The sequence below is a fragment of the Enhydra lutris genome, unplaced genomic scaffold, assembly GCF_002288905.1.
Source record: "Enhydra lutris kenyoni isolate GAN:26980312 unplaced genomic scaffold, ASM228890v2 scaffoldscaffold45, whole genome shotgun sequence".
Classification (NCBI taxonomy): domain Eukaryota; kingdom Metazoa; phylum Chordata; class Mammalia; order Carnivora; family Mustelidae; genus Enhydra; species Enhydra lutris.
In genome coordinates, this window is record NW_019154129.1 from 3157516 (window position 1) to 3178315 (window position 20800).

At 50.0% G+C, this 20800-nt stretch overlaps 1 protein-coding gene across 1 annotated transcript in view; it reads right to left on the reverse strand.

Annotated features, from left to right (window-relative positions):
* Positions 1-20800, reverse strand: part of LOC111156238 (ATP binding cassette subfamily C member 1) — a 131608-nt gene that overhangs the window by 52303 nt on the left and 58505 nt on the right. Inside the window, exons 6-12 of the mRNA XM_022516989.1 lie at positions 20311-20372; positions 18834-18965; positions 10302-10532; positions 9473-9650; positions 7951-8112; positions 3516-3608; positions 1711-1914 (exon numbers count right to left, since the gene is read on the reverse strand). Of these exons, the coding sequence (XP_022372697.1) occupies positions 1711-1914; positions 3516-3608; positions 7951-8112; positions 9473-9650; positions 10302-10532; positions 18834-18965; positions 20311-20372 (1062 nt within the window). The remainder of the gene's footprint in view (positions 1-1710; positions 1915-3515; positions 3609-7950; positions 8113-9472; positions 9651-10301; positions 10533-18833; positions 18966-20310; positions 20373-20800) is intronic.

The following is a 20800-nucleotide window of genomic DNA, read 5'->3' on the forward strand; positions in this document are numbered from 1 at the left end:
AATAAAATGCATCATACAAAGAAGAACAGTTAACAATTATAAACACACTGAGACTATTTAAGAGTTTAAAGGAAAATAATCAAATGAACACCAGTCTTCAGATGCTTTTTAATTCTAAAAATCAAAGAAAGCCATCAGAGATCTGGGGAAAGTTGGGGAGACCAGAGTGTTCTCAAAGGATGAGCTGGCAGAACCTTTCCAGCCACGAATGCTGGCATATGTGAGCCAGAAAGGATCTAAGAGAACTTGAAGTCCCAGACTGGCTAAAAGAGGTCACTTTGTATGGCAGCTCCAGTCCGCTGACACTGGTCACCGGGAGGGTGGCCCAAAAAGAACTCAGTGGGAGAGAACCCCACGACGCGTTGTGGACATCTAGTGCGGGGACAGGAGTGGGGGGCAGGCAGAGGCCTGTGTGACACCCCCGTGGCCCAGCCCTTCCATGTTCCATACGCAAGAACCCAGAGGCAGGGAGGCGGACTAACTGGTTTTGGGTCACACCAAGAGATCGCAGCCAAGTTCAACAGGCACCCTAGGGGTCCACACCTGTTTATATCTGGCCCATGGGCTTAGAATACTTTAACAGACATAGATAATTTTTTTAAAAATCAAAATAATATATGACACAGGAAGCTTATGTGCAACTCAAATTTCAGTATCTTTAAGAAATTTTTAGGGGAATGTAGCCACGCCTGTTCCCGTGTCTATTACGGATGGTCACATTGGCAGCAAAGAAGAGAGGCAGCAGAGGGGCGCCTGGGTGACTCAGTGGGTTAAGCCTCTGCCTTCAGCTCAACTCATGATCTCAGGGTCCTGGGATCGAGCCCCACATCGGGCTCTCTGCTCAGCGGGGAGCCTGCTTCCCCCCCCTCTCTGCCTGCCTACTTGGATCTCTCTCTGTGTCAAATAAATAAATAAAAATCTTAAAAAAAAAAAAAGAAAGAAAATATAGCAGCAGAGAGGCTATGCCCAGAATGTCTACAATGTTCGCTAGCCGGTCCTTGGTAGAAAAAGCTCACTCACTCCTGCTTTTTCCAGTGTTTCTCAAATACTCTGGAGAAAGGGAACAGATGGAAAAGAAGACAATATACTTTTCATTTGATGAGTTTCTGTATGGATTCAATTTTTTTTTTTTTTTTTTTTAACAACAAATGACAAGTATTTGCTGAGCACCTACGATGGGCTATTTTAGGCACGGTGGGTACGGCAGTGCACAGAGAAGACAAAATCCCTGCCTTCCCGTTCCGGGAGCTGCCCTTCTCATGGAGGGACAGACAGACAATAAGCACATCTTAGAGCACGTCTGGCACCTGCCAAATCCTGGGCTCTTGACTGGTCGGCAATGGAGGAAATGCTGACACAGTGCTGTCACCCGACTATGACACCGAGGGCACAGCGCAGTTCTGCCGCACGTTTTTCTAACAAGGACACAGAGAGAGCTGCTTGACATTCTGGCACAAATTTCTTATCTCATCGTGAACCTATAAACCAGCAGCTCCTAGAAGTGGCTGCTTCTGAGGACCCCTGGGCTGGGAGCTACCAAGAGCTGGGAAGACAATGAAGTGGGGGAGGGGGTGGGTGGCCATTCATCCAAGGAGTGGTAGGACCAGGCCTCGATGAACCCTTGACCTTTTTGAACATGTTCGGGCATGAGAACACAACCAAACCCCCCCCCTCCGTGAGGCGGGCTAGGGTGGGCGTGGCTTCACTCACCAGGAAAGGTGTGCAGACCCAGGTGAAGGTTCCCACGGCTGCCAGGTAGGCCGATTTCTTGAGCACCTTCAGCTCCTCCTGCCTGATGGCCAGCACCTGGTCCTTGAAGGCAAGTTCCCAGGCGTAAAGCTTGAGCACTTTGATCCCGTTGAGAATCTCATTCATCAGCTTAATCCGATTGTCTTTGCTCTTCATGTGGGCCACCTTCAGAGACAAGAGCAGTTGACACCACAGCGGGGGACCCCGTCTGGCCCCATGGGAGAAGGGGGCCTTCAGAAGGGTGCAAAAGCTGACCCCGAAATCCCTATGAATCCTCCTCCTTTTGACCCTGAGGGCACAAAGGACTCCTTTACTGAGGGAAGAACCTGCTTTGGATCACGTTAAATGGGACACTGATTAAGACACTTATTAAACTTAGATCTGAGAAGCAGAAACAAGAACAACCCTGCGGTGTCCAGGGAAGGCGGGCAGGGACCCTACTCTGCTGATCCAAACACAAGAGAGACAACGATGCTGGGGTTTTTGGGTTTTTTTTTCTTCCCGCCTCCGTTTCCTTAGTTTCTCTACTGAGCCATACTACCCGTTAGATAGCACTGGGCGTCTTCCAGATGCCGAGCCCTTTTCTAAGCACTGGGCATGCATCTAGCCACTTCGTGCTCCTAAGAACTGTCGCTGAGGGCTCTGGTCATTCCCAGGTCACGGATGAGGACGCTTTTTAAGTCCAGGAAAGCCAAAGCCAGTGACTGACGCGGTTTCAAAAGTGGGCCACTCAGGGAAGCCTACTACACAGCATTCAGAGGACGAAAGATGACAGGGCCCCTTTCTTGCATAACCTCCTCCCACCCGCACCTGCGGAGGCCTCATTCCAACAGGTCCCCGTCCTGGGACTCATCATCAGCGCAGTCAAGCATTCTTATTTGCAGTTCCACAGGCACATCATAAAGAGCCACCAACAGAGGAGCAGAGACATCAACTCTGGCCCCTCTTGGTTATGGACCATGTGGTGCCAGTTCAAGAGAATGAAGTCACATTAGATGGAAAGATCCCTGAGACGTGGTCTCAAATGATCAGACCAGGTTGCGAAATGGGCCATGTGTATAAAAACATATATGGTGGTGACACCACGAAGAAACACACCCAGGCCCACCATGAAACCTAACTGTATAATCAGAGCTCTCTATAAATACACAGAAAGTTCGAGAAGGGTTTGCTTCAACATGCTCACTGACACGGAAAGGAAAGGGAAGGAAATATTCCCTTTTAATCTATACACTTTTCTATCAATGGAACATTTTTTTATGATAAGAAGGCAACAGCTCTGTCACTTGGATATTGAAAAACTTAAAAAATACAAAACACTGCTGAAGAGAGTTGAACACTGAGCCTAGCATAAGGTAAGAGGGGGAAAAAAGTCAGGGAGAAATGTCTACTCAACTCTTGAAAATGCACAGAAAACACGTAAATGATTGAATTTTGTGGGAAATAAGGAATTTCCCAGAGGCTCACACATGTGATTCTGGTCACTGGCCTAGGTCTAGCTATTTCGGGGATCCTAACCTTGGCAGTCCACCAGAATCACCCAGGAAGCTTTAAAAACTGATGCTTGGGGTCTCACCAACATGAAATGAACCAGAATCCCAGAAATGGAGCCCAGGAATCAGCATTTGGGAAAGCTCCTCAGGGCACTCGGACAGGCATGCAGGGCTGAGAACCCCTCCGGGGCCTGTGAAGAACTCAGCTAGAACCCAAATGGAAAGGCCTCGACAAGAGCCCAACTTGGAGCCCTGTGGCAACAGACACCCAACCTGGTAAGTCTTGGTCTTCATGGCCATCACGGCATTGACAGGAACCATAAGGATCATCACAGCCACCCCAGCCAGGATGGACGGGCCCAGGTTCTAAGGAAGAAAGAGAACAGAGGTCTTTAACAGGGGGCTTCTCTGGCTGATCCTGCAGACCTGGCCGATCATCTTCAGGGCAGATGTGTCACTCTTACCCAGCGACAGGCTTATAAGAATATTCAGATTTATTTGTGAGCCTCCCCTGGGGTCCTACAACCCCTTTAAGAACATGACAGGGCCAGATGAGTTTCAGAAATTAGAACTTCAGAACGGTGGGGCACCTGGGTGGCTCAGTCAGTTGAGCTGCCAACTCTTGATTTCGGCTCAGGCCATGATCTCGGGGTTCTGGGACCGAGCCCTGTGTGGGGCTCCCCTGCTCAGCAGGGTGTCTGCTTGTCTCCCTCTCCTTCTGCTTGAAGGAGAGCTGGGAGGGCCCCCAGCTCTCATGCTTTCTCTAAAGGACTTCAGAAAGGTAAGAGAGCGTTGAATAGCAAAGAGTTAACACAGCCAGTCTAATGGTTTATCGTGTTTGAAGGCCTACTTAAAGAATAGGCCCTTGGCTGCCATCTGGGAGCTTGGATTTAGGGAGGGCTCCCACCATTCTCAGAATTGGTACGAGTAGTTCGCTGGGCCTCAACTCTGTACAAACGCTATAGCTTATGCTGAAACCCCCTTTGTCTTCTGAGAGTCTGAAAGTCTGGTATGGGCCAAGCAGAGGACACCTGTGCAACCAATCCCCAGTAAAAACCCTGGGTGTTGGGTCTCTATCAAACTTTCCCTGGCTGACAACATTTCCCACGCTGTGGAACTTGTTGCTAGGCAATTAAGTGCATCCTGTGTGAGGCTACTGGGAGAGGAGTCCCGAAGTCTGTACCTGCTTCCTGCCACCCACCCCCCATTCCTCCTCCTGTGTATTCACCCTTTGCTTTCTCCTGCTATAAAAATGAAAGCCCCAAGTCCTCCTAGCAACCTGGTGTGGTCTCGGGGACTGCTGACCCAAGCGAGTCCATATATTGCATTACACGACCCCTGGGCCCTAGCACAGCACTCCGTCATCAAGGGTACTGACCTCTCATCACCAAAATAGTATCGGCCTGAGAGAATAATCAAGATCACAAACACTTCCCCTCAGCTCACCTCAGGTCAGGTTAAGGCACCACACGAGTTAAGGAAAACTTCCACACCTTTTGGGTTTGGGGGTATGTAGATAAGAGGTTGTAGACTTGTTCTATTATCCGAGTGGCAGATAAGGAAACTACCCCTGAGAGGTTAAGATGCCAAGATAAGATACAGATCTCCATTTTTTAATTTCAACACCTGAAAAGAATACAGCTTGAGAAACTGGCCCAGTGCACATACTCACATGGATGAAACTACAGGGTAATGTGATTTTTTTCTCCCCCTTAAGCATTCGGAAAACCAGGAGGGCTAGTCTCTTCCAAGTCAATGCACATGGGGGCACTGGTCCTAGTCTCCCCAAAAATGCTGCTGTTGCTCATAACAGTTTCTGCAAAGTATCTCCACCCAGTGACCAATTACCCACCTTCGAGAATGAAGTGATTTCTACCAACAATCTAAAGCATTCAGAATAAACTCTGACAGCAAACAATAATTAAAAGATACTCGGGGCACGTAGGTTGCTCAGTGGGTTGAAGCCTCTGCCTTCAGCTCAGGTCATGATCCCAGGGTCCTGGGATCAAGCCCCGCATCAGGCTCTTTGCTCAGCAGGGAGCCTGCCTCCCTTCCTCTCTCTCTCTGCCTGCCTCTCTGCCTACTTGTGATCTCTGTCAAATAAATAAACAAAATCTTAAAAAAAAAAAAAAAAGATACTCAGTGTGTTCATACCCCATACACCGTTCTATGAACATAACCTGTACTGATTCATTCCTTCATCCCAACATCCCTATGATGAAATGTAACATTACCATCACCACTTTGCAGATGAAGACACACTGAGGTTTAGTGACCTTAGGGAATGACATCACAAACCTAATCATTGAAGAGGCAGGATTTGAACCCAGACAGTCTCATTCCTGAGCCCACACCACTGTCACTATCCTATACTGTATTTTTTTTTTAAGATTTTATTTATTTGACAGACAGAGATCACAAGCAGGCAGAGAGAGAAGGAAGCAGGCTCCCCGCTAAGCAGAGAGCCCGATGCGGGGCTCGATCCCAGGACTCTGGGATCATGACCTAAGCCAAAGGCAGAGGCTTTAACCCACTGAGCCACGCAGGTGCTCCTCCTACTATATATATATATATATATATATATATATATATATATATTTTAAAGACTTTTTTTATTTATTTATTTGACAGACAGAGAGAGATCACAGTAGGCAGAGAGGCAGGCAGAGAGAGAGAGGAGGAAGCAGGCTCCCCGCTGAGCAGAGAGCCCAATGTGGGGCTCGATCCCAGGACCCCAGGATCATGACTTGAGCTGAAAGCAGAGGCCCAACCCACTGAGCCACCCAGGTGCCCCATCCTATACTATATTTTTAACGGATGAACAGAGAAAGCTGGTTTTCTATCCAAACCAGTGGTTCCCAAACAGGGAAGAATTGCCCCTAAGGGACATCTGGGTCACAAGTGGCAGGGGGGAAGGTAGCAGGGGACTGTGTTCTTGGTATCAGAGTGAAAAGACCAAGGACACCACTGAACATCCCGCAGTGCATAGGACAACCCCCGCCCCAACAAGAAACTATCTGGCCCCAAATGTCAATGATACATTCAGCAACCCTCATCTAAAACAGAACAATCTTCTTAATGGTTCATGAATCACCCCTGGAGGCTGATTCTATTTTTTTTTTTTAAAGATTTTATTTATTTATTTGTCAGAGAGAGAGAGAGAGGGAGAGAGAGCAAGCACAGGTAGACAGAATGGCAGGCAGAGGCAGAGGGAGAAGCAGGCTCCCCGCTGAGCAAGGAGCCCAATGTGGGACTCGATCCCAGGACGCTGGGATGATGACCTGAGCCAAAGGCAGCTGCTCAACCAACTGAGCCACCCAGGCGTCCCTGGAGGCTGATTCTAAAAGAAATGCTCCAAAAACTATTTCACCCGTGGCTGAAATTTCTGGAGAAGTGGATACCCCAAGATGTCGGCCCCAAAAGACATTTAGACTCTGCTATTTATTTCTAAGTTTCATTTCTAGAAACAATTTATAATCACTTATCTTCTGCTGTATAAACAGACCAAAAAAAATATGTAAACTACAGTCAAATCAATGGATAATTTGCTGCACACTTATTAGGCACCGGGCCCTGCTGGGACTACACTCACAGGAAATAAAAAATAAGGCACAAGCAAGACACTGAGGGGCGCTGGGTTGGCTCAGTCAGTTAAGCATCCTGACTTTGACTCAGGTCATGATCTCAGAGTCTGGGGATCCAGCTCCGCATATGGCTCCCTGCTCCCCAGGGAGTCTACTTCTCTCTCTGCCCCTCCCCCTAATCATGCATGAGCGTGCGTGTGTCAAATAAATACATAAAATCTTAAACAAACAAACAAACAAAAAAAACCAAGACACTGAGCCCATGAGTAACCAAGACACTTATCAGGAGAGGAGGAGCAGCTATACCAAGCAGCAAAAAACTATTCTAGAAGGTAGTATCAGGGGAGCTCCTTTACTAAATTATTGGGATTTTAAAAAGGTAGAAATCCAGGGTGCCTGGGTGGCTCAGACATTAAGCGTCGGCCTTTGGCTCAGGTCATGACCCCAGGGTCCTGGGATCGAGTCCCGCATCAAGCTCCCTGCTCAGTAGGAGCCTGCTTCTCCCTCTCCCAGTCCCCCTGCTTGTGTTCCCTCTCTCACTGTGTCTCTGTCAAATAAATAAACAAAATCCCCCTCCCCCAAAAAAGGAAAAAAAGGAAGAAATCCATCTAATCCTGAGAGAAAAGCAATCTGGATCTGGCAGGTGTCACTGCCTTTAAAGATGGGTAGGACTTCATCCTTAGTGAAGGAGGAAAAGGGGGGCGCCTGGGTGGCTCAGAGGATTAAGCCTCTGCCTTCGGCTCGGGTCATGGTCCCAGGGTCCTGGGATGGAGCCCTGCATCGGGCTCTCTGCTCAGTGGGGCGCCTGCTCCCCCCGCCTCCTTTGCCTGCCTCTCTGCCTACTTGTGATCTCTCTCTCTCTGTCAAATAAATAAAATCTTTAAAAAAAACAAACGCAAACAAGTATCATGCCATCAAAAAGAGCATAAATCCAAAAACCGAGAAAACAGATATGACACCAGAAACTGTCCAACAGACCAGAAAATAAAGTGTGAATGATGTCAAGGAAAAAAAACCCCAGTGAATGACAGAGGTTCTTATCACCGACACCCACTCCCTCACCCCCACTGCCCACATGAGGTGGTCCCTCCCTCTGCACAAGGGGAACAACGTCAAACACACACCAGCCACAGGAGGTAGAGAGCAAGGATGACTTGCAGAGGAGCTGACCAGATCATGTTAATGTACGTGGCCAAGTCCATGAACCTCTGGGCGTCCACAGACATGAGGTTGACAATCTCCCCGACAGTGGAGGACTTTCTGGCTGAGTTGGTAATCACCAAGGCCTGCAGGACAATGGAGAGAGAAAGATGGTGAGTCTAGCAGGCAAAACCCTTTCGTCCAAGTCCACGTGGAGGAAGAACACAGCTCAGGAACAGAAAACCACTTCTCTTTTCTCCTGCCTTCCTACCTTATCTGCGTTCCCAGCTCGTAGGTCCCATCGCAAAGCCCCAGCTCTTATCAATGACGGTCTCTCCCTCATCCTGACTTCCGTAATATGGAAGGGACCCCAAGATCACCTAAACCAGGGTGTCACACACTGAAGGGGGCACACACATCACTGGGGAAATTTGTTACAGCGTCGTTTCAGATTTGGAAGGACTGGGGTACGGGCCTGGGGCGATGCATTTCTAACATGCTCCCACATGATGCAGATGCTGCTGGTCCGCAGATCACACTCAAGGAGCAAGGTCAAGGTCAGGGTTTCCCAGTCTTGGCATGACTGACATTTGAAGCTGGATACGTCTTTGTGGGACTGGCCTGTGCCTTACAGGGTGTTCACCAGCATCCTCAGCCTCTAACTAGACACCTCCATCTCTGGTTAGGACAACCAAAAACCAAAGACATCTCCAGACATCTTCCAAACATCCCTTGGAAGGATAAAATTGTCCTGATTCTCAAACATGGTTTCACACTACTGCCTGGGGAATTTAAGAAATAAAGATGCCTGGGTCCCACCCTCAGAGATCCTGATTTTGTTGGTCTGCAGAGCAGCCTGGGCAGTGGGAGTTGCTGAAGTTCTCCAAGCAAGTCCAACTTACAGACAGGGCTCAGAACCAACGAACTGGCCCATCTCTCTTGACTACCTGCTAGGCAGTCTCTTCTCCACCCACGGGCCCAAGCAGTGTCTTCGCCCCAGAAGCTTATAAATTGAAGGAACCAAGAAATTTCCTTAAAGCTGGATTGCCTAAATGCCTAAGCACTCCACTACCCAGGGAAAGGACCACCTGCCCAGTTCATATGCAGAGTCAGAACAAGCTCAAATGGAGTATCAATGGCAGTGACAGCGTGAACATGCATTTTCCCAAGTCGAGTGCCACCTAAGAAACTCCTTTCCGCATGGCTGACACAGGCTTCAAGGACATGCTACACATCAGCTTTGATAAGGTCTCACACCTGATGGGCAACTGTGGCCAGCTGCGGTCATGTGGGCTGGCCTCCTGCTACTGCTCTAGAAGCTGGGCTTGAAATCCTCACGGTGGCCTTGGGGGTGACCTAGCCAGGTCCCCAGAGATTCTGAGGCTACATACACCGGGAGACGTCAACGTGACCCCCTGGGTGTGAGGACCGGCCTTCACCTGCCTTCTAAGAGATGCCACCCACCTTCCGGTTGACCCCACCCACCTTCCGGTTGACCCCACCCACCTTCCGGTAGACAGCACCAATGACGGCTGTCTTGATCCTCATGCCGCTGACGAAACAGATGTGGAAGTACTGGTGCAGCACGAGGGTCTGGAGGCAGGCGCTGACGAACAGCAGCACGGTGTAGAAGTAGCCCTGCCAGTCCGGGGCCTCCTGATCGTTCACGAAGTTGATGAGCAATCTGAGGGAGCAAGGACGGAAGGACCAGAGCCTGACGCACACACGCAGGGAACAAGTCCTCCCACGTCCGCATTTCAACTCTCCCTGAGCCAGGTGGGGCGGGTGTTATTCCTGCCATTTTATGCAGAGAAAAACAAACCCACAGGGGTGATGGGGCCGTGCAGGTTGCCCCAGCAGGTGCAGGTGGCTTCTCGTACCGACTGCTCTGGCTCGTCACCAGAAAGCCACCCGCAGGTGACCAGAGAGTATGTTAGGCAAAGGTAGGAAGGCAAAGACGAGGAGCGGGTGGCCCCCCCCCAGAGACATAAAGAGGTAACGAGAGAGAGGAGGGAGGGGACCTCCTTGTGACTTTCTGTTTTCAGGCTGCAGTCTGACACAGTCTGGCTCATTTTCTTGTTCTCAGTTTCCCTAGACATTCCTCTCTCCTCCTCTGGCTTCAGGGGAAGTTGGTTTCGGTTACTTGCAACCAAAATGGCTTGAGTTCAGATGGTGTCAAAGCAAAGTACTGGGCAAAGTGGGTGAAGACAGAGAGGCTCGGCTGTAATTAAGCCCGTGGGGCACCCCACGTGACCCCAAGGCAGAGGTTAGGAGTGCTGCCTGTGGAAGGTCAGGAACACAAAAACTTGCCCAGCTGAGAGGGAAGGGGTCTTACTTTAAGATCTCTGGGCCGGCAAACATCATCAGGTCGTGGACGGCCTTGAATAAGAAGCTCATGAGGAAGTAGGGCCCGAAGGTCTTGTATAACACCTTGAACAGAGACGGCTCCCGCTCCTTCTGGGGGGACTTGACGATCAAAACCTCAGCCTCCTCACTCACATCCACCTGCGAGCCCCCTTTTGGCTTGGCGGGATCCTTGGAGGAGTACGCCATCTTCGCCTGCTGCCTGGAACACAAGGAGTGTGGACCGGTTGTGGGGTCTTCTGGAGACTCCGCCGGCTGGCCAGGGGAAAGGCCGAGAACATCCTCCCCTCGGGGAGACCGGCCCGAGAAAGCCAGTCACTGCAGAGAGGCAGGTTAGCACGCTGCTTCGGAGCACAGACTCGGGGCCCTGGCCGGCCAGCTGTGTGACTTTCAGGCAAGTTCCCTAGCCAGCCCAGGTTCATCACCTGTTCAACGGGGATACACGTAGGATCCGGCTCACAGAGCTGCTGTGGAAATTAATGGGTTAATACACACGAAGGGCGCTGAAAAGTACAAGGCCCACAGCGATCTACAGATGTGACGGAGCAGCAGGCTCCATGCTTAGCTGGGGGTTTGCTTGAGATTCTCTTTCCCTCTTCCCCTCCCCAGTTTGCACACATGCATGTACACTCTCTCTCCTAAATAAATAAGGAAAGGTGAAAATCTTCACGACCTTGCATCTGGCAGTGGATTCTGAAATATGACACCCAAACCACAGGCAACAGAAGAAAAAATAAGATCACCTGGACTTTGTCAAAATAAAAAAAAGTGTCGTGTATCAAAAGATACAATCAAGAAAGTGAAAAGACAACCCGAAGAATGAGAGAAAATACTTGCCAATGAAATATCTCCTTGTAACCAGACCATGTCAAGAACTCTTACCACAGAATAAGGGGAAAAAACCCAATTTAAAAAGGGCGAAGAAGATATGCAAATGGCCATGACACGCTGCTTGACATCATTCATCATCAGGGAAACATAAACCAAAACCACAGAATGGTATTACTTCACACCCACAAGGGGCATCATCAAAAGCCAGATAATAACAAGTGTCTACAAGAATGTGAGAAACTAGAACCCTCGCTCAGGGCCCTGCACAGTCCCCTCCCATCGGACGAGGATACAGCAGAAACAGTGGAGTGCGCTTCTAAGATTAGGTCACAGAAAACACAGTGGCTTCTGTCTTGCCCTCTCTTGGATCATTCATTCCAGACAAAGCCAGCGGCCGTGTGAGGAGGACCCTGGAGGAGCCCCCTGATGAGACACTGCCAAGAGCCAGCACTGACTGACTAGCCGTGTGCAATTGGAAAGCAGGGCCTACAGCCCCAGTCGAGCCTTTGGATGATGTGGCCTCAGCTGACAGGGCGAGTGCGACTTCAGGAGCCGCTGACCCAGAACCCCCTGGCTAGGCTGGACCCCTGATACAGAGAAACCATGTGAGATAGTAAATGTTCGCTGTCGTTCTCAGCTGCTAGGTTTGGGGTAACATATTATTACACAGCAAAGACATACCTCCTAACTCTGGTCTCCAAATTAAAGTCAAGTCAACATCTTCAAATGGCCCGACGTGGGCTCCGCCGCCAAAACATATGCTTCCTCCTTACCTAACCAAGTATCTGCAATTTACGGGATCCTTCCATGGTGTAGGCGTACTGAATGGCATTCAGTTTCAGAAGGCTCTCCCTTGTCACGTTGATGCCACACACTTGACTATTTAAACTACCTGACACTCTCTCTTAGCAAGCACAGCTTTCCAACCTGCCTTGGCTCACTTCCTACCCCAGGAAAGGACCAGAAACACGGGAATCTCCTCCATGCTCTGGGTCGATCAGGCATGTGTCCTGTCTGTCCCCACCCAGGAGATGTGTGGGCATGCATCCACTCTGTCCATGGTTACAGCCTCTGATCCATGCAAATGACCACCACTGGGGCCTCCTTCCTGCTCCTTCATTTCCTCCCACTTTTGTTCCCTGACATCCAAGTTCCTGCACAGCAGCCAGTGGGACCTTCCTAAAAACACATCCTCCTACTTCAACTCATAGCTTCCCCACTGCACCCAGAATAAAACCTAAACTCAGTGTGAAGTTGTATAACTTCCTATGTGTGCTGTAACAAATTACCACACACTAGGTGGCTTAAAGCAGCACAAATTTTTTTTTTTTAAGATTTTATTTATTTATTTGACAGACAGAGATCACAAGTAGGCAGAGAGGCAGGCAGAGAGAGAGGAAGAAGCAGGCTCCCTGCGGAGCAGAGAGCCCGATGCGGGACTCGATCCCAGGACCCTGAGATCATGACCTGAGCCGAAGGCAGCGGCTTAACCCACTGAGCCACCCAGGCGCCCAAAGCAGCACAAATTTATCGTCTCATAGTTCTGGGGGTCAGAAATCTGAAGGGGGCCCACAGGGCTACATTCCTTCTAATCTGTTTCCTGGTCTCTTCCAACTTCTGGAAGCCTCCTACATTCCCAGGCTTGTGGCCCCTTCTTCCAGTTAAAAGCCAGTTACAGCTGCAGCGCATTCCCCACCCCCACCCCCCACCCCCTGACTTCCTGTCTCCTCTTACAAGGACCCAGTGATCATATCAGGCCCTTTGCCATGTAAGGTTCTGGGGATCAGGCCATGGGCATCTTTGTGCATTATTCCACCAACCACACTGCCAATGTCACTGTGCAAGACTTTCACAACTCCCTTTACTGACCTGCCCTAAAGCTGCCCTTTTCCTACTAGGATTTTTAGTATAATTCCTTTCAGCACATGCAGGCCTCCCTGGCAAGGAAGAAAGAGGGCTAGGCAGAGAGGAAGGGAGTGGCTCAGCCCTCCCCTGTTCATTCTCTGTACCACTTCCTAAACCAGACCCAGCCCTGGGCCTGCGTGGGCTGCTAGTGACCCAGGGCTGTTTCTAGTGGCCAAGAGACAGGTGCCAAAGGGTCAGGGAGAAGGTCCAGGGCAGGCAGAGAGGAGGAAAGCTCATGCCTGGGTGGACAAGGTCAAGGTCAAGAACGGTGGGAAGGATCAGCTAAGACCAAATCAAGAAAGAAAACTGTCCCATTAACAAGAAGCCCACAAAGGAGGGAAGTGCTCCAGGACCGGAGAGGAAGCAAGCCGGGCATCTGCGAGCTCTGGCTGGGAGGGGAAAGGAAAATTGGAGGGGAAAGGTCTGAGTCAGGAGAAAACCATCCAGAGCAAAGGAACAGAAAGGGGTGGGTAAGCTGAAGGCTGGGAAGAAAAAGGGCCTTTGTGAGTAGATCAGATTCCAATGTAGGCAGAGACGCCCATCAGTCACTTGTCCACTAATGAACTAAACACATGTTCTAGGTCAAACCCGGAGCCCCACTACCACAGAGCCTCATGAGAGGAAAGGATGAGCAAGCATGACTTCATAAGACTCTTACTGGCGCTGGGTGCCTGGGTGGCTCAGTGGGTTAAAGCCTCTGCCTTCGGCTCAGGTCACGATCCCAGGGTCCTGGGATCGAGACCCACATCGGGCTCTCTGCTCTGCAGGAAGCCTGCTTCCTCCTCTCTCTGCCTGCTTCTCCATTTATGATCTCTGTCAAATAAATAAATAAATAAATAAGATCTTAAAAAAAAAAAAAAAAAGACTCTTACTGGTGCTATCATGGGGGCTTTCCAGGGGAGGTGACATCACAGCAGTGACCTGCAGGATGGGAGAATCAGGAGAAAGAAAGGATGCTCCAGGCGGAGGGAACAGGATGAGCAAGGCCTGGAGCTAAGGACGGGAAATGAGGTTTGGCAGCCCTTTCGTGGAACCAGTGAGAACCTCAGGGTGACCTGAACAGGGCTGGGAGCAGACGGCAGGGGCTGGAACCAACCAAAGAGCAGCAAGGCACTACTGAGGACTCTGTCATCTGTCATGAAGGCTTTAGGAAAGGCCAAATCTTAAACTTAAAAAAGTCTCAGCGTGACTGAAATTTCTACATTTCTGGGTGTCCTCTGAGCATCGTGGTCTTTGACCCATAACAAATATCCAATATAACACAGAAGGGCAGACTTGACCTACGAATGCAGAGAATGCACTTTACAACCCTGGGTCACATTGTCACTCTTCTTAGTGCTAAGGATATACAGGAGGACAGTCTCGGGAACCACAGTGGGAGTGGCAAGGGTCCCCCTCCCATCCCACCCCCTTGGTAGCCCTGGCAGGATTTTAAATGTACTGCTTATGAATGCAAATGACTCAAACTTCCCCCACCACCCTACCCTTTTTTCAGGTTTGTTTTTCTTTTCTTTTTTTGTTTTTTTCTGTTCCTCAAAAGCAGAGCTTTTCTCAAAGGGGGTTGTTTTGCAAATGCCACATTCTCTGATTATCAACCACTGAGCCAGATACCAGACCTTCTGTGACCTAAGGACCCTCAGTCCCCCAAAAACAGCCCAACAGGAATCTACGTAGATTGAAAAGCCTGCCCGAAATCACCCAGGTCTGGAATCGAACTCCATTTTCAGACATAAATCTATAATATCCATAGTGTGTATTTTGTAGTTTTAAGTTTAAATACACCTTGAATTTTTTTCAGAAATGCAACTTTTTTTTTTTGTAAGATTTTATCTATTTATTTCACAGAGAGAGAGATCACAAGTAGGCAGAGAGGCAGGCAGAGAGAGAGGAGGAAGCAGGCTCCCCGCTGAGCAGAGAGCCCGACTCGGGGCTCGATCCCAGGACCCCGAGACTATGACCTGAGCCGAAGGCAGAGGCTTAACCCACTGAGCCACCCAGGTGCCCCCAGGAATGCAACGATTACTGAAAAGAAGGGGAGACTATATTTCATTCAGAATTTAGCCAAGTGATGGCCACAACTCTCCAAAACCTCTTCTGTGAGGGCGACTGATGGTGGGTCCGGAGATCAGGAGGGATTTGCAGCTGTCACAGGGAACCCTCCCCTTTGGGACAAGCAGCAACTCTCCATTCTGTTCTCTCAGCGCGCACGCGCCTGAGCATCTACTCACTGAAATACACATTGTCCTACGACAAAACCGTTTCAGATTTCCTCAGAAGCCTAGTGAGAGCATTTTGTTAATTTTTTAAATTTTAGCTATGTGGGTGGGCTATTTTTACTGACCTATTACCTTAAAGTAACTGTACTGATGTTGGAGAATCTTTGTATTCAAGGCAACAGTGAGTCTGCAAGGTTCAGAACCACCGCTCAGCACACATATGCTGGCTCTTTGTGTCGTTTTTTTGGTATTTTCTGTCTGCATTCCTTTACAAAATAGAGACAATTAAGCAAAAATGGCCACCCTGTCTTTAAGAATGTTTTCTGCTTTTTAAAAAACATCTATAGCTTAATTGAGGTGTAACTGATGTATGCTCGGTCGCACATATTGGGAGTGTATGAATGGATGAGTTTTGACCTACATGGACACATAGGCCTATGAAACTGTCCGCAAAATCAAGGTGGTAAACATATCCATCACCCCGTATGGTCTGCCAGGGCCCCTGTGTAACTTCTCCCTCCCACCTGCAGCCTGTTCCCCAGCTAAGTGAGGAGGCCTGGCCACAAGGGGCCACACCAAGAAATCCCAGTGAAGAAGAGGACTTTTCCCTTCGCCCACCATGTCTACCTGGTTTGTGCCTCTAGAGACAGAGAGAATGACAAGGCAGTGAACCCCCAAGCTGAGAACCCCTGAAGGCTGAGGTATTGAGAGAGCCAGTGCCTCTAGGGGTGGCCCATGTTGAAGCCCGAGGAGCCAGGGCTCACCACATCCTGCCAGGCAAGATGAGAACGCCCAGTCCGGGGCTGCATCCAGATGAAGCTACACGACTCATATGGTATTACCTCCTGGGGTTTACCCAAGACGATGACAGGGTTTACCCACGATGTTTATCGCACTGAACTGTCAGAAATCCCTCTGAGCAGCAAACAGGGGCTCTGGAGCACGAAGGGACCTGAGGGACACAGCCCCTCAGGCCCCACCCTGGTCTCCCTGCCCCCTCTCTCACCTTCCCCAGGGCAGCCCCACTGGTTAAAAAACAAAACTCAGGACATGCCACTGGCCTGCACAAAACCCCCCTCTGACTTCTCACTGTACCTAGGATCAAACCTGAACACGCTAGCTCGGCCCATGAGACCCCTGCAAATGCTTCTCCTCCCTTACCGCCTTCCATTCTGCCCCTCACACACTTCACTCAGGCCACACTGCTCCCCCTACTTCTCCATAAGCATGCCAGACTCACCTCTACCTCAGGACCTTTGCATGAGCTCTTCCCTCTAACCATAAAGCCCTTCCCACACACATGGATGTGGGTCACTACTTCCTTCGATAGGAACTTCTGCTCAAATGTCGCCTTGTGCGAGTCTATCCCCACCCACGGCGTCTCTATCAGTTTCCTAGCCCCTCACCTGCCCCACTTCCTTGCCATAATCTCATAAAATGTAATGCTCTCCAAAACTTGCCCTGTCCGTGTATGCTCGACTTCCATCCTGTCTGTCTCCTGTATGGAAGGTAGGGTAGCCCCAAACAAGGAGCCTCTTTGGTCCCACAGTCTGAACACAGACGGCCTGAACTGACTGCACAGTGGCAGGAGACCTCAGATCTGCTGAATGAATCAGTTAAGGGCCAAGACGGTGACAGACAGGGCTTCTCGTTCAAGCCTGGTCCTCCTTCTGCGGAGCCTCAGAGGCAACCTCTCCCACGCCATCCGCAGTAACCTGCTCACCCAGAAGGGTGGACCCAGGGACCCGCCTCTGCCTGAGAACCTCCTACGGGGTCACGGGCACCAGATTCACACCAGGTTCACGAGGAGCCATACGTGCCCAGAACACCACCCATCTCGCGATGCCCGCCCACAGAGGCTTATGACTCGACCTGCCTGCCCTAAGACAACCTCTCCTGTGTCCGTGGCTACCCCGAATGGGCACCAGCTCAGCGTCGCAAGGGCCTCTGCTGGTGTCCTAGTAGCCAACAGGACGAATATACTGAGTTCCCAGCCCCAACCAGGCCTGACCAAAGATCTATAACCTAGGTGTTCTGGCAACTGGACCTCCAAGTCCAAGGTTTTTCTCCCAGAAGGACAATTGGTCTGTGAGAGATCCCATACAGCAGGCTGACCCCACTGTCAGCCAGTGCTAAGAGGTCAACAACAGGCCCACCCCATAAAACCACAGGAGGAAGGACAGCCACATTTTGTTCTGCTCCTGCCACTACCCTCTATCACCCCCATGTCACCCATAAGTTCTTAACTACCTCTTTGGGACACGGGACACAGGCCAAGGCCCATGACTACTCTCCTGTAACAGCCACTTTCCCTTCTTACCAGCACGTAATACAATGCTGCTTCACGTAACTGGGGACGTCTTAGGTTTGATGAAATCAAGTATGTGCTGGGGAGGCCCTGGCCTGATTCCCAAAAAAACTTGGTAAGAGGTCACGGGATGGCACGCAGCTCATGTGGGAAGCGGGTCTGAAACTCAGGATACCGGGCTGCCTGCGGGGCTCAGTCGGTGAAGTGTCTGCCTTCGGCTCAGGTCATGATCCCAGGGTCCTGGGATCAAGCCCCACATCAGGCTCCCTGCTCAGCAAGGAGTCTGCTTCTCCTTCTGTCCCTCCCCCTGCTCACGCACGCTCTCTAATAAATAAATAAAAAATCTTTAAAAAGATACATAAATAAAATAAAATTCAGGACACCAAATGGGACCCATAATGCAAACTATGGGCTCGGGGTGATCATAATGCGTCAGCACGGGTTCATCAATGCTCACAAAGATCCTTTCTGCTGGGGGACACTGATAACAAAGGAGACTATGTATGGGAGAAGGGGGGCTTACACACAACCGTCTGTGCCTTCCACTGTGAAAACTCAAGTCTAGGGGCACCTGGGTAGCTCAGTCGTTGCACATCTGCCTTTGGCTCACGTCATGATCTCGGGGTCTTGGGATCAAGCCCTGCACTGGGCTCCCCGCTCAGCGGGGAGTCTGCTTCTCCCTCTCCCACTCCCCATCCCTGCTCGTGCTCCCTCTCTTGCTGTCTCTCTCTCTGTCAGACAAATAAATACAATCTTAAAGAAAAAAAAAAAAACACTAAAGTCTATGTTACTTTTAAATGCAGCACGGTCCAAACCACCCTTGGGGAGGGCTTCCTTGGCAGAATAGCTGCTGAAGCGATGGGCTTGGTGTGTCGAAGCCAAAACACTGAAAAGAGCAAGAACACTCAGAAGGCCGGACGCTCCCGGTGAGACAGGGAAGGTGCCGCTGTCTCACACAGAGCGGGGCTGCGCACCCCAGGCACGCACTTGCCGAGGGCCCAAGCAAACAGCATCAATCTTTCGCTCTTGTCTACCCAGACTGCCTTAGCTACGTGGAAGACTCTTCCTGGATTTTGCAGATGAGCCGACCACGGCTGGGAAGAGTGAAGCAGCTCGCCCAGGACCCCGAAGCTAGTCAGAGGGGACACCGCCACCATTCTGCACCTTGGTGGCAGGAAAGGGGGTGACCCGGTGGTCCTAGAGAACGCCCGGCTCTCCCCTGTGGCAAGAGGCTCGCACTTACCTTTTGGATTTGGCACACTCCTTCTTCCAGTTCTTTACCAAAACGGGCACAACTTGCTCTGACGTGTCCTCCTTATTCAGGGACCAGAGGTCAGTGCTCTCCAGCGGCTGGCGGTAGCCGCGGACCATCAGCCTGGGGCCAAAACACCAGGGGAAGGAGATGAGAGTCACAGCAAGGGGACGTTGACCCTTGCCGCCCACACCCGCCACGCCAGCCCGCCGCCACGGACAGCAGCACGCACTTAGGAAAATCGCAATATGCACAGGACATCTGGGCACATTAAGTCATCACACCTAATTCTGTTAGGTCGCCCAGGAAACATGGCTTCATTTTTCAAAGACACAGAGTACTCAGGATACCGATTTTACAGTGGCTCCCATTTACTTTAAAAAAAAGTTTTTAAGACTCAGTGGCAAAGTAGTCATCATCGTCAAATCCCAACGATAAGTTCGTTGAGTTTGGTTAGACTTGCTTTCTACATGTTTGGACACTTCCGTAAAGAACATAAACCTGTCACTGATTGTTTTGAAATCATTATCAAACTTACAGAAAAATCATATGAATACCTACCCCTCCCCCAGCTCACCGCTGCTAACATCTTACCACATCTGCTGTACTCTTCTCTCTACCTATAAATATACACATACAGACTTTTTCTCTGAACCCCTTCAGCGGAGGCTGTGGACGCAGCATGCCTGCACCCCCAACGTTACCGTGTGTCCCCCTTAGAAAAAGGGCATGCTCTCACAGAAGCCAGAGAGCGACTCACAAAAATCAGAAATCTAACGATGGCATGACCCACAGTTCACACTCCAATGACCCCAACTGTCCCCGAGATGTTCCTTAACTGATAATGTGAACAGTATTTAATTAAAAAAAAAAAAAAAATGTCTGTGCAAAGTTTATAAGGACAAGGAACAGTGTCCTTAACTGTTAATCTGAACAATATTTAATTAAAAAAAAAGATGTCTGTGCAAGGTTTATTAAGACAAGGAACAGTGCTTATGGGGAAAAAGGGATTCAGAAAATCCTGGGTAAGATGCGACATCGTGCAGGAAGAAATGTGTGGGAAAAAAAGACAGGAAGGGAGCCTAAAGTGAGCAGGTGCCTTGGGGGTTTCTGGTTGTGGATCTATGCCTGTTTCTTATACCCACATTTCTTACAGGGCATGGGCATTATTTTTCTAATGGCAACTTTATTTCTTGGCCAACAACTGTAATTAACCTGATGCTTAAAAAAAAAAAAAAAAAAAAAAAAAAACAACCCAAATCTGAAAGCCAAGAGCACACGGCTTCTAAGTGCCCTGGGTGAAGCCACGCACAGAAGTGCCGCAAGCCATTTATGGTTCACACGTCAAGTCCGTGCACACGGCACAGGGTCCGCGTCTGAGCCCCGGGGCCCAGGGCAGACATGCTCAGCACGTGCGGTGAAGGGGTGACGGAGGGACAGCAGGCCCGAAGCGCCCGCCTGGCCTTACCCTGTAATCCACCAGAAGGTGACTCTGGAAAGGAAGGAGGCGCTGGACTCCGGGCAGGGATTCTAGTGGAGAGAACACACGGGGTGGGAATAAACAGGAAATGATCAATTAACCTTCTCGTCTGTCTAGGCGCGCTCGGCAACAAGAAGTGAGCAGAGCGCTCTTACTCTCGATGGACCAGCAGCCCCCTCACACCGATGACTTGCACCCCAAAAGGGTTTCTCTCTTGAGCCCCAGTGACTGTCAAAGAAACACATGGCAACTCGCCAGTGTCATCCAGGAAATATTTCCCAAGTGTCGATTATGTGCAAAAGCAGCAGAGAACGCCACTTACCCTCCCTGCCTTATATTCAATTCCATGGCAACCTGGGGAGTGTGCCCGTTACCCCCATTCATTCACTGACTCATCCATTCAACAAATACCGTCTGACCACCAGCTACGTGCCGGACGCTCTACCAAGAGCCCCAGCATCATCTTATATCCTCATAG